At 41.3% G+C, this 14,107-nt stretch overlaps 1 protein-coding gene across 2 annotated transcripts in view; it reads left to right on the forward strand.

Moving 5' to 3' along the window:
* Positions 1–887: 887 nt before the first annotated feature.
* Positions 888–14,107, forward strand: part of sfswap (splicing factor SWAP) — a 122,573-nt gene continuing 109,353 nt past the window's right edge. The window contains exons 1-6 of one of the 2 annotated variants that reach the window (XM_036967198.2): positions 888–1,297; positions 2,909–3,072; positions 6,739–6,870; positions 8,560–8,636; positions 12,102–12,321; positions 12,543–12,637. In XM_036967198.2, coding sequence (XP_036823093.2) covers positions 1,098–1,297; positions 2,909–3,072; positions 6,739–6,870; positions 8,560–8,636; positions 12,102–12,321; positions 12,543–12,637 — 888 coding nt within the window. In that variant the 5' untranslated portion in view covers positions 888–1,097. The remainder of the gene's footprint in view (positions 1,298–2,908; positions 3,073–6,738; positions 6,871–8,559; positions 8,637–12,101; positions 12,322–12,542; positions 12,638–14,107) is intronic. The other variant, XM_036967199.2, reaches the window with a different exon arrangement.

Below are 14,107 nucleotides of genomic sequence, written 5' to 3' on the forward strand. Positions count from 1 at the left end.
TGATTCCATATGTGTTATTTCATCATTTTGAAGTCTTCACAATTATTCCACAATGTAGAAAATAGTACAAATAAAGAAAAACCCTTGAATGAGTAGGCGTTCTAAAACTTTTGACCGGTAGTGTATGTAATTACATTTGAATAATAATAATACAAAATAAAAAATAAAAAAATATATATCAACACAAAGAATATCAACACAAAAATATTTTTCAATATGTAAACATGAAATAAATAAATAAATAAAACTAAATAAATAAATAATAATCACTACACATGAGTACTTGAAGATGTCAGAAACATTTCACATGCCTTTTGATAAAAATGTAAAAGGATAAGGGGTTACATTTGTTTAAAATTGTTATAATGTTGTAAGAATATATTGTTCATCTTGTCATTGACTAATTCTAGATATTTTAATAAATATTGCATTTTAGGCACAGATGTCAAATAGGCTATTTGTGTTTGTGTATGAATAATTTACCAGATGGTACAAAGAGCAAACAATTAACTCAGTAGCTATGTTTTCATTCGAAAAATAACATATCTTTCACTGTAAATATATGAAATAAAACACGCAATTACTTAGCTGCTGGCTCTAAAATAACTTCACAAGATAAACAGAGGAGAAAACTCAGGCTGGACGAGGGGTTCTGAAGTATACATGTCTCTGTCGAAAGTTATTTCACAATCACATGGTAGCGCAATCAACATACAAAAAGAGAGCGTAGTAGCTAATAAAATGACAGATTATGTGTTATTTATTATCAACATCAATAAATAATTAATCAAATTTTTTCTCATCAGAATATTGGGGAATGAAAGATTTGATTTACGTGTGGTGTTTTCCATCTTGAGGTTGAATTAACGAATCTGCACACATGAACCATAAAGCATATTTACTAACTTTTCCAACATGGCTGCACATGTTAGATATTTTTTTTGTGAGTATGTTTATTGTGGCATTTCGCACCTCTTTTTTTAAAGAAGAAAGAAAGACTTTGTAGTACGACAATAATTAAACGATAGTGATATATCCTATCTAACGTTAGTTAGCGCACTAGCTTTCTTTTACGTGTTTTCACGTGCTAATTTGGAATGTATCGGCGAGGCGGGGGCAAGAGGGACCACAACAACAAGACGGTGAAGAAGAATGAGAGCGACAGCAAAAAATATGCCGAGCTTTTGGTGTTCGGCTATGCCTGCAAGCTGTTCCGGGACGACGAGAGGGCTCACTTCCACGAGCAGGGCAAACAGCTCATACCATGGATGGGGGACAAGAACATCCTGATTGATAGGTCGGTTGAACAAACCTAGACGGAATTGTTATCCTAACCAACTTTCCTAATCAGATCTGTCTTTCGAAGGGACCGATCGGATTATTGTTTTGCTGAAGGCGTAGTTTTCCAAATATAACTGTCACATGAAAGTACAAGTGTGTGCGAACCATTTTATCTAGCTTCCTTAATAAATGTCAGTTTTGGCCTCATGTAAACGAAGATACATTAGCTATTAACAAAAGGAAGCAGAGGCTTCCTCCACTATTTGGGTCATATTTCAACAGTGAACAAGCTCTACATGAGACTGAAAGTTGTTTAAAATTGCCCCTTATAAAATTGCCTCATATTTACAGATACATCAATGTACTTGTTTACAGGGTTTTGGACTATAGATCGTCTACAAGTTATATTGTATTCAACTTTGTATTACTTAACTGCCCATTGCCCTTTTTAAGGGAGGCTTATGCGTCTTGGTGTATTTGTATTTGCTCTGGTAGCTTCAACATGAGAATATTAAGTTAAGTATGTTATTCAGTTCAGTTAATTCCAAGACAATTTGGATGTAAACAACCTAACATCTCTAAATGCCTTTCACTAAACTGAATTCAAATGAGAACTTCAAACCTTACCAACAAGTCACCAAGAAATCGAATTTGTTGATAATACCATGGCAAATTCAACCCAAACTACTACTGTATGTCAAATATGTGAATTAAGGTGGTTCACAGTAATTCATGTCAAAATGTAGGCTCTTATACTGTTGACTAATGCCTGCCAAGTATCCAAACTCAGTTGTTTCCCTTTTGCTTTCAGTTGTTCATTTCTAATAACATTTTCTTGCAGGCTGTAGAGCATGTTGGCAATGATGACCTGTAAAAGTAGTTGTTTATTTGGAAATAAACCCACTTGAACCATGAAGGGGGGGACATTATGTTGGCCCTTCATGGTCTCGTTGAGCCACCTTAATCTTTTTGGGCCTGTCTCTTGTTTCCAATGTATGTGTGTGTCTCTCTATCACATAACCAGCCCTTATTTCCCCAGCTAGTAGCCTAAGGCTAAGGGGTCCTGCCTGACCCCCCAATGCCAACCCCAGTGCCCACTTCTCTCTTTCGACGAAGGAACTCTGGAGAGGTGGAAGAGGGGAGCGAACGCAGGAAAATATCGTCCGTTTGGGTTCTTACGGATAGGTATTTATGTGCTCGGGTTTGTGTGGATGTACCTTTTTTACAGATATAGGAGGATTGGTGAGTGTTATAGGGGGGAAACTTGAACCTTGTAAGGTAAGAGGCGAGTTGTTTTCTTTTGGTTTGTTTCTGTGTTCATGCAGGGATGTTGCTCCGTAGCAATTTGTTGAGAGAGGAATGAGATTCACAGAGTAAGTTTGCCAGAAAACTGCACTAGAGAGCCTATGTTGGGAGTTGTTCAGGTTATTGTGTCTGTATTGTGACGAGATTGCTCAGTTCCAGTACCATACACTCCCTCGTGAAAGACTTGTGACTGAGGTAGTACTTTTTGTTGTTAAAAACTCTTTGTTTTAGGGTCCAACCTGTGTTGGTAAGTAGGTCCATGTGTTGTCTTTTCTCTCAATTGGCATTCTTCATGTCTCTAACCCCTCTCTTCACCCTACAGGTATGATGGGCGTGGTCACTTACATGACCTCTCGGAGTACGACGCAGGCTCGTGGAACAGAGACTACCAGCTGTCCGAGGAGGAGGCCAGGATCGAGGCCCTGTGTGATGAGGAGCGGTACCTGGCCATGCACACAGACCTGCTGGAGGAAGAAGCCAGACAAGGTAGGTCTATCAGATTCACAGCTGGGGGCATCATACTCTGTCTGTGGTGTCTGAACTGCTGTGCAATGCCTCGGCTCATCTGGATAAGCTGTGGAAGACAGTGGTGAATTCATTATTTCACGAAGTGCTCATGTGTTTCAATCGCACATTTGTGGGGACATTCAGCCTCTGCATTTGCCATCTGTTTCAGATGACTGGAAGTTCTAACTGAAAGGAAAACGAAAACGCTATGCAACAATTAGGTTCTACATAAGGTGCCAAAGTGAATAATGGAATGAATCCCCTTATGTTCACCGGGCAGAATGAGCTTTCAAAAGGCTGTAGTTTCAGTGATGTATTCTGTAACACCTCCATCAACAGAATGTTTTCAGGCACTGGAAGGTTGTTTTGATTACAGTATGCTAATGTGCCCTTCTCTCTGTACTGGCAACAGAAAGGCCATGTTATCCTAGGTAATAACCTCAGTTCAATTTCCACATTCTGATCTGATTCCTATTTGGATGGCAAAGAAAAGTATGGTAGTGAAGCTATGTCAAAGATGATGAGAGAGTTTGAGAGGGTAGATTCTATGTAGCCTAAAGTACGGGGGTCATTTCAGTGCATGCAGACCCTCTAGTAAGTAGGTTTGCGAAGTCCATGATAGGGCTGGGCGATATGGCCAAAATGTCATATGGTATTTGATGTTTTTGATTAATAAAAGTTCTAAATTTTCTTTGAGTAGTGTGTAAGCCTAGGGTGGAAACATATATTCTAAATGATTTCAAAGGGTCTTTCTCCATTCGTATTGTTTTATACTGTTCAATTCAACTTCAACCTAAAATCATTTCCTGCATATTCATACATTTCTGCTTTTCCTGCACTCATTTGAGATAATTTCCACACTGCCTCGATATGGGCAAAATACCAGGCCTTATTTTTAACCAAATCTTGCAATTGCGATTTAGATCAAAGCACTTGTGTGAACTTTTGCAATCATGGACATAGAATATTTAATATAATTCCATAGTTAGAATATAAATAATAGTGGGCACTTTGAAAACAGTGTTGTTTGACATGACAACGAATGAAAATACCATTGATGAGTTATTGGGACAGTGAAGGAACCAAAGTGATGGTCCGTGTTTCCTAGGGGACCCTATAATCTTTGGCTACATTAAATCTTTATTCGTATAGCCAACATATTCATGCTTTGCCTATTCCTCTTTGATTTAGAACACACTGTTGCACACATAACATGCTGATTTAAGCCTCCACCAGCACTGGTATCAGGCAGTATTAGCTACCCACGTCTGCTCTGAGTCAGTACTTTTATTAGCTTTTGTTAGCTAGCCAGCTAACTAGCGGTTAGCATTAGTGGCTAACACGATTTAGCATAACATGCTAAGAAAATACAAACTAGCTGTTCGCAGATGTAGAAACATAAACTAATATTGTAATCATAGAACGCTTGTAGATTTCTATTAGGATACAATTGGAAACGTTGTTGCATGTGCAGGGACGGCAAGTAGCCTAGTGGTTAGAGCGTTGGACTTGTAAACGAAAGGTTGCTCGATCGAATCCCCGAGCTGACAGGGTAAAATTACTGCCAAGTTAACCCACTAGGCCGTCATTCCAAATAAGAATTTGACTTGCCTATTTAAGTGAAGGTTAAATAAAATAAAAAAAGTGCTGCATTGACCATGCAGACTGAACGAAAGTGTCTTGTGGTCAAGCAACAACAAATGCGCTCCTTGAGTGACAGGGGGTGGGACTAGGTCTGTGTGAAGATTAGTAGCGGAAGTAAACTATAAAAATGGACTTTACACATGCCTACTCACATTTAACAAACCAAATACCATTATAGAAGGTAGAGTAAAAACCCAAACCGACGGCCACTGTCTGGTTGAATGACTGATTATAGACTATTGTTGAGACTGACTATGTAATGTAATTTTCGATAATCAGCATCAGTTGTACTGCCTTGTTATGAACATGCCGTCAAGTTGAACTTTTTTCGTTAACTTTTATGTCGTTGTCTGATTTTCCATACAGAAGTACCCCTCCTGTCCAAAGATGTATATTTTATTGCATTGAGTGGTAAAATGCCCATCAGTTTTAACACGTTATAACACTACATCCACTGGGCATCGAAAGACAACCCCCCCCCTTCAAGCTGATGAGCTTGACACACTTTGACGTACCTGTGTTTGGTTGTAGTGCGTAATAGTGTCCGGTTTTCTCTTGATTGTGTCCTGTCATTTTTCAGCACCGTTGTGGAGTACAACGCCTGTGCAGGTGCCTTATTTTGTTCATGGTGTTTTCTTTGCATGCAACTTGTGTGCCAATGACAGTGAGGTAAATAAATTGTCCATGGTGACATTGCACTCATTGCCAACATAAGGTTCCACAAGCTGCATCACTTTCTCTGACACTCACGCCTGCTGCCCGGTGTGGATATTTTCCCAGAGCTCGAAATCAGTTTGTCATGTACAATTACGCACATGCTCGCTGTTTAGCCTACTCAAAGTAAGCCAGAGTAGACTGATAAGACTACTTGGATTCGGTGAACTGATATTGGGCACATACCATTTTAAAATTAGGCCTATAATTAGAATGGATCATTACAGTAGAATGGCCCACCATGTTCTTCATTCACAATTGGTGATTATATCATTATGCTTCTTTTGTTTCCCCTCGCTCATCAACTCACCCATTCTCCTCATCATACTAATTGATTTAATCTGTTATATGTGTGAAATTAGTATCGGTTTAGTTTAGGTTCAGTTTCGAGGCAATTATCAGGGTGAGTATCAGCTATGCATTGCACTTTCAACTGTCGGAAGAAGGAGCGGAGCAGGCCCTACTGTTGGGAGGAGGAGGGGCAGCAGGAGAACCATTTAAAAAAATGACACAACCAGTTTTATGAGGGCAACTCCAGTTTTGTTTGTGATATAAGATTCGAACAACGGCAGTGTGTTATATGGACTTATTTAGGAAAAGTCAAGGATGGAAGGGGGCATGAGTAAATAAATGGGAGAGTAAAAAAATGGCAGAGTAATAAAAAATAAATAAGTCATGATCAGTCAAACTGGCTGCTTTAGCAGTTGAAGTGTTAAGGCTACAAACACAGACTAGCCTAAGGTTATTTTAGCAATGCTGCAAACTTTATAACAAGGAGTTTGTCACTTATAATGAAATAGCACTGACGATTAGATAAGTGACTGTTTAAGGGAAATATGGTGTTTAATTCCCAAACTGACAGGATTGCATGAGTCATCATGTAATTTGTGTTACTTTCGTCCCCTCATGCTGTTTGCCCTTGGGTAGTGGGGCTTTAGCAATTATCCATCTGTCCATTGTGGGAACACAAGACACATAAAAAATATTGATCATGTTAGATGTGATTTTTGTCTTTCATTCCTCACCGTCCTTTGCTATGAGATGAATTGCAACAGAAAAGGGGTTTTGTAAGGTAAGACAAAATTCCATCTGGTTTAGTTTCTGTTATGTCAGCTCACGACACTGTTCACATCCTTGAAACTAGCTAGGATGGATGGAATGATAATTTTGAATCAATCCTCTTCTTTTGTCTCATGCTAGAGTACAGTAGCCTTCTATGACTGCTTTCCGATAAATTAACCGTACCATTCTCATGACTCTTTCAATGTGTATGTTTGTCCCACACAGAGGAAGAATACAAGCGTTTGAGTGAAGCTCTCGCAGATGAAGGCACCTATAACTCAGTGGGCTTCCGCTACAGTGCAGACTACTACGACCCTTCTCAACCCACTGAGGAAGAGGAGGCCAACAGGGAGACTGGTGAACACGCACACTGATTTATTTAATCCCAAATCGCATTACAGTCCAAAAGGATTTAAACATTTCACGCACACATATTCACAGTTCCTCACCACTTTCAACCACTGAACATTTCTCCTCTGACCTGCCCATAGAGGATGAGAGAGGAGAAAGAGAGAAAGCATCTGAACTTTTACACACACACACACACGACAAATCAATCCGCTGGTGGAGAGGCTCGCACATTAGCTTCAATGAAAATCGTATGATACATTTTTTATCATGGCAGGCTCCCCGGAGACGCAAACCACTATTTGAAGCCCTGGAGCTATAAAAAAAGAAAGCTTTTCAAGATTCACCTCTGAATGTGAAATAGTCTTACTGGCTTGCAACTGTACTGACTGTTAATCACCTGTGAGGTCCAGTACTGGGCTCCAACCCCTCCACTAGGCTCTGTTTTGGCCCACTCTAACCACATGAATACTAAGGCCTGGATTCTGTTTGGTATCCCAGAGACAGCCTGCACTAGCCAGTCCAAGTATCCACACATATTGAGGGTAAACCGATTCCAAAATGTGGACATTGTCTCAAAGCCTGAGGCACTTAGCTAGAGAGTCTTTTATCTCATTGGTGCTAAAGTATCTTTGCTTTGGACTTGACAGTCAATGTCAAGTCGTGACGGTCAGTCCAACATCTTGACTGACAACCTAACACTGGGGGAGGGAGTGTTAATGATGAAAGTGTCTGTCAGGACACTCTACTTCACGCCGGGCCTGGCTCTATCCTCTAATTAGACAGTCGTTCATAACACAGCTAACAGCAAACTGTTCTGCAGCTTGAAGTCTGTTGACAAAAGCCTAAATACCAGGCCTATTTATCAGCCAGGCCACTGCTATTATCAAGACCTAATGTCCCTGACAGCCCAACCATGCTAGCCCACACATTGTCAACGCGGAAATGAACCGTGTACCTATATCCTTAAATAAGAGATGTAGGGAAAGCTGTCAGCACTTGTGCCCCCCCCCCCCCCCCCCCCCCCCCCCCCCCTCTAGCCAGCACCCAGGTGCCCCTTCCTCAGCAGATGGTACAGTACTATTGCTATGTGTCTGAGTGCTGTCATCAGTATTGTGTAACCTGGCCCAGCGCTGCCTGGGATTACTCAGCAGTACAAACCCCCTCCTGTGTGTGGGAGGGGGGGGGGGTTGATTTAGTCAGGGATGGAGTTCTCAGCATGAACCAATCATTTGGCTCTGTTGTGGTGCCGGGGCACACCTCGGGCGACTGGCGGAGCGCTTGATTAAATCTGCACAGTGGCGTCCATTAACCGTAAAAAGGTCTAGGCTGGGCTCCTTGGCAGCCATTTTTGGCATTAAATGTGCTTACCCCTACATCCATCTGCAGCCTCCCCACAGTGAACCAAAGCATAAAATTGTAATCTAATTTCCAGCTGACTTGTCTGCCTATTATTTCGCACTGGGGGGGATGGGGTTGGATGTTGTAAATAATTGTGACAGGGACCGCGCCCTCCCAGAAAGTTAAGATTAAGTAAAGCTGAAACTTTGAGTGCCTCGAGCAATGTGGCCGGATGAGAGTGGGTAGAGGAAGGAGAGGAGGAAATGTTGAGTGGCTGTGTTTCACAGTGACTGTAGGGTGAATTCTAATCTATTTTCCTCTCTTCTCTCTCTGACCTTATGGGTTGTTCCCCATCAGAAGAAGCAGAGCCGCAGGAGAGCGAGGAACCCTACGTGGCACCCCCGGGCCTGGCAATCCCCCCCGATGTGGAGCTGGTGAGTGCCCTACACAACGTCCCACTGCTTTATGCTTAAATCTACAGGATGGACCACAGGGGTGCAGAATGGTTTTTGGCAGATCAGAGTCATAACTACATTTTAAAATTGTGGGTCAGGCAGTCAACGGTTCCTTTTCTACAACAATCCCTATTATGGAGCCACAGAGAGAGAATAGGAAGGGAACAGAGCAGAGATACCAGCAGAACTTAGTCCCAGCTGGTGACGGCTGTGTGTGAGGTAGTATTGATGTTGTGAGGCCCATCAGACTGCCAACAGACAGGTGGTGAGGCCAGAGACTAGGCGAACGATAAGGTGTCTGATCTAGAGGAGGTTATTGAGGTCATCACTCACATCCTGCAGCCTGGGAGGAGTCTGAGAAGAGGAGTCTGTGCTGCCTTGGTTTGCATCAGCCAGTATCAGGGGGCCTGCATCCTGACTGTCTCTCTCCATCTCAGTCCACCAGGACAGGCTGTCCATTCTTCTGCTGCTGCTTCCCCCATTGACTGCCGCTCGCCTTTCATCTGCAGGCTTCTTTTTATTGTAGACTGGGAGGCTTTCATCTCAGCATGGCCTTGATTCTCTCTCTCTCTCACACACATACACACACACACACACACACACACTCTACCCAACTTCAGTCTTACGCAAACACACACACGAAGTGATTCAATAAAATGCATGTGACAGATAGTTCTCCCTCGCTCTGGCTGTCAAAGCGTCCTCTGTGATGTCCAGAGTAGACACACTGTGAGACAATGGGCCCACCCACGCCACAGAATCCTTACCTGCTGATTTCTTTCTACGTGTCCTTGTAATGAGATTTCGATTGGGGACTCAGCAAAGCCCTTCCAATTGCTCTGCCTTGAAACGGTCAATTAGTCAAAGCCGGCACCATTCTCAGAATATCTGATCTGAATTATTAATCTGTGGATGTGGCTGTATTTCCCCCACATTATCACAAGTCTGAGTGCTCAGGCAGCACGAGCAGACGGTCTGACATCCTGGGGGCTGGGGAGAAGGAATCAGCTCTCGCTCTGCCTCTCTGTGTATCATGACTCCATAAGAAGTTCCTTGTTCCTCATTTATCTTCATAATTGCAAGGTTATTTGCCGCTACGGAGCTTTCTACTCTCGCAAGCGCTTGGAGGCTCTGAATGCATTAGGAGTGTATGTGAATAGGGACGCTACTACAGAGTGCAGGCCTAAGCGTCTCCTCTCCAAAGGTCTTCATTTATTATTCATTATTTTAGATTAATGAGAAATTTTATTTTCACGATTTGTCGCTCTCTTTTTTTTGGTACTCAGGGTACCTAACGAAAATGATTCATTGAAAGTACACAGCCTCAGTGATATTTAATAATGTATCACATCAAATCCAAATGTTTTCTATTTTGTAAATGTATGTTAAAGTCAAGAAGCCCCTTTTTGTCAATTTTCGTCTAAAATTACATACCGAATCTAACTGCCTGTAGCTCAGGCCCTGAAGCAAGGATATGCATATTATTGGTACCATTTGAAAGGAAACACTTTGAATGTAGGAGAATATAACACAATAGATCTGGTAGAAGAAAATACAAAGAAAAAAACAACTTTTTTTTTTCTACAACCATCTTTGAAATGCAATAGAAAGGTCCCAGTTCTAGCCATCACTCTGGTTGTAATTGCGATGGTGTCCACAAGACGGCAGCAGTGTATGTGTAAAGTTTTAGATGGATAACTTAAAGTATGAGCGTTCTCTATGACATTTAGTGTGAAGTCAACCAGAACCATTTGGGCAAATCGTGAAGGAGACCGTTGCATTCATATTACATTTTTATGCAAAAATATCATCAAATCTGTATACTTGGACTTTTATTTACTTTTCCAGTATTAGTAGCCATATTATAAGTTCAACATTTGCAAAACAACCAGTTTTCATAACTTCATAACTCTGAATATTCTTATAATTTTTGTCCAAAAGGAAAGGGAATACTGTCGCAAAAGGTTAGCACCTACATTTTGCAACAGACACAGGATCTCCGGATACTCCCGTCAAGCCCAGCTCATTGGCTATTTAGCTAGCTTTGTTTGACCCCAATTGGTGCTTATTTGACAAAGATACAATCGTTCAAGTGAAGACATCCCGTGTCATCGGCGTGCCATGAAGGTGTCGCTCTCTGACCAAATATGGTGTCCTATAGGATATACTACACCCCTAATATATAGTGAAGTCTTGTTACGTTCTAGGATCTCTGAGGAATGCGTACAAATGTGATTTGACAATGTTTAGGGTGAGATTTTCAGATTCCTTTCTTTGCAAATTGGAAGTGGAAATACAAAATCGATCGTGCATGCTATATGGACCTTTTTATAGTAGAGGTCGACCGACTAATCGGAATGGCTGATTAATTAGGGCCGATTTCAAGTTTTCATAACAATCGGGAATCTGCATTTTTGGACACCGATTACATTGCACTTCACGAAGAGCCTGCATGGCTGACTACCTGTTACGTGAGTGCAGCAAGAAGCCAAGGTAAGGTGCTAGCTAGCATTAAACTTATCTTATAAAAAACAATCAATCTTAACATAATCACTAGTTAACTACACATGGTTGATGATATTACTAGATTATCTAGCTTGTCCTCCGTTGCATATAATTTTTGTGGTGCCTGTTAATTTCTCATTGAATCACAGCCTACTTCGCCAAACGGGTGATGATTTAACAAGCGCATTTTCGAAATAAGCACTGTCGTTGCACCAACGTGTACCTAACCATAAACATCAATGCCTTTCTTTAAAATCATTACACAAGTATATATTTTTAAACCTGCATATTTAGTTAATATTGCCTGCTAACATGAATTTCTTTTAACAAAGAAAATTGTGTCACTTCTCTTGCGTTCCTTGCAAGCAGCAGTTTGGGCCGCCTGGCTCGTTGCGAACTGTGTGAAGACCATTTACTCATAACAAAGACCGTAATTAATTTTGAAGGTTGTGCAATGTAACAGCAATATTTTGACTTAGGGATGCCACCCGTTAGATAAAATACGGAACGGTTCCGTATTTCACTGAAAGAAACGTTTTGTTTTCAAAATGATAGTTTCTGGATTTGACCATATTAATGACCAAAGGCTCGTATTTCTGTGTGTTATTATGTTATAATTAAGTTTATGATTTGATAGAGCAGTCTGACTGAGCGGTGGTAGGCAGCAGCAGGCTCGTGTTATGTTCATACGTATGTATGAAGGGTCTCAGATTAGGAGTGCTGATTTAGGATCACCTTTGCTTATTAGATCACAATGAATAATATTACATGGATAGTGGGGGGACCTGATCCTAGATCAGCACTCCTACTCTGAGATGCTTGATACATACGGCCCCAGGTTGTCACCTATCCTTAACCCCACACTTCTTTTGCCCTGCCTTGTTGATAACTTTCCTGTCTGCTGACTTAGTGCGTGTGCTCTTCCGTTCTCCTCTCCAGCCAGCGACCACCAAAACCCATGCCATCATTGAGAGGACCGCCAACTTTGTGTGCCAGCAGGGGGCCCAGTTTGAGATTGTTTTGAAAGCCAAACAGTCTGGCAACTCCCAATTTGACTTCCTGAACTTCGAACACTACCTGAACCCCTACTACAAACACATCCTGAAGGCCATGAAGGAGGGCCGCTACACCCCTGCATCCGACAAGCAGGACTCGCAGGGTAAGCCACGGGGGTCAAAGAGGTTAACAAAAAGAGTTCATATAGAAAGTGTTGGAAATAATGTATGGGATACATAGTTTTATACTATAATGCATGTGAAATCTTTGAGAACAGGGGCACAGAATGTATGTTAACAACACAATACATGAACCAAATTCAGAATGCAAGTACTTAAGACATGAACCATTATTCTTTATTCATACTTTAATGTCTTTCTATAGAGTCTGATGATTCTGACGATGATGGGGATGGGAACTACCTCCACCCCAGCCTGTTTGCTCCTAAGAAGAGTTCTCGCCTTGAGGAGCTGATGAAGGTAAGGACCAGATCTGTGACTGTCATGGAACTTTGGATCACGGTTATTGGTCAGCCAAATGACTGCGGTCAATGTAATAACCATTCGAATAGCAAAAATAAATAATAATAATATTTTTAAGACAAACATTTTATCCTCTCCTCCGCTCCTGACCGCATGTGCTGCCATAGAAATAGAATGAATAGAACGGGTTCCCCATTCAAGTCAATGATGGCATAATGGGTGGACTGGCGCCCATAAGAGCAAAGCAAGAAGGAAAAGCAGGAAGTGTAACCGTCAATATGTGCTGTTATTTGTTCATTCAACTGACATTACAAAAAATGCATTCCATTGCATGAGCCATTTTAGTTAAACCCCCTAGAGTCGATGTCGAGTTCCCCACGAAAATCGAATTAGCATAATACGAAAAGCCCCATCAAAATCCGTCTGTTTAAGCTAGAGATATCTTTTTTGTTGTTGTTGCATGGGCTGCGTCTCAATCCACCGCCTCCGCCAATGGCGGCCTTTTACTTATGCGGTGGAAGGTGGCCAAGCTAAAGGGGTGTTTGTCAGACCATGAGACATCCCAGGTATGCCTTGTTTCCTCCGACACATTGGTGCGGCTGGCCTCCGGGCCTAGTGGGCGTTGTGTCAAGAAGCCAAGACAACGCAGGAGTGGCTTTGGGACAAATCTCTGAATGTCCTTGATTGGCCCAGCCAGAGGCTGGACATGAACCTGATCGAACATTTCTGGAGAGACTTTGGATGGGGAGCGTCGCTGCACAGCTATTTTCAATCTGACGGAGTTTGAAAGAATCTGCAGTGAAGAATGGGAGAAACTACCCAATACAGGTGTGCCAAGCTTGTAGCGCCAAGGGTGCTTCAACAAAGTACTGAGTATAGGATCTAAATACTTATGTAAATGTGATATTTACGTTTTTTTATTAAAATACATATTCAAAAATTAACTGTTTTTGCTTTGTCAGTATGGGGTATTGTGTGTAGATTGAAGAGAAAAAAACCATCTAAAATTGATTAAATACAAACGTAACAAAATGTGGAAATAGTCAAGGGAACTGAATATTTTACAAATTGGACACTTAACTATCTTGTCTAACTATAAAATATAAAAATTCCCCTCTCTCTCTTGTTGATAGGCTAAGAATATGACTTTGGGCGTTCATCATTTTATGCTTGCATGGCTTTCTCCTGATCAAACAATTAATGAAACTAATGAGTTCCATCTCAAAAAGTAGTTTGAATAACCTTAAAACGTATGGTAGCCAGGGGACTAATAATTATAGATGAAAAAATGTCAATAGCCAATAGAAAAATTATGACAAGTTTAAGCTTATTAAGAAATAAATTATCCCTCCATGCGATACGGAAAACCAAATGTCCAAGTTAAGGCTATGAACCGTAGCCTATTTCCCAAATATTCCAATAGCCTAAGAAGGTGGTGTCCTAAAGTTGCTGCTTTCAAAAAGAACA

Source organism: Oncorhynchus mykiss, chromosome 29 (assembly GCF_057628025.1).
Source record: "Oncorhynchus mykiss isolate SJ-2025 chromosome 29, ASM5762802v1, whole genome shotgun sequence".
Lineage (NCBI taxonomy): Eukaryota > Metazoa > Chordata > Actinopteri > Salmoniformes > Salmonidae > Oncorhynchus > Oncorhynchus mykiss.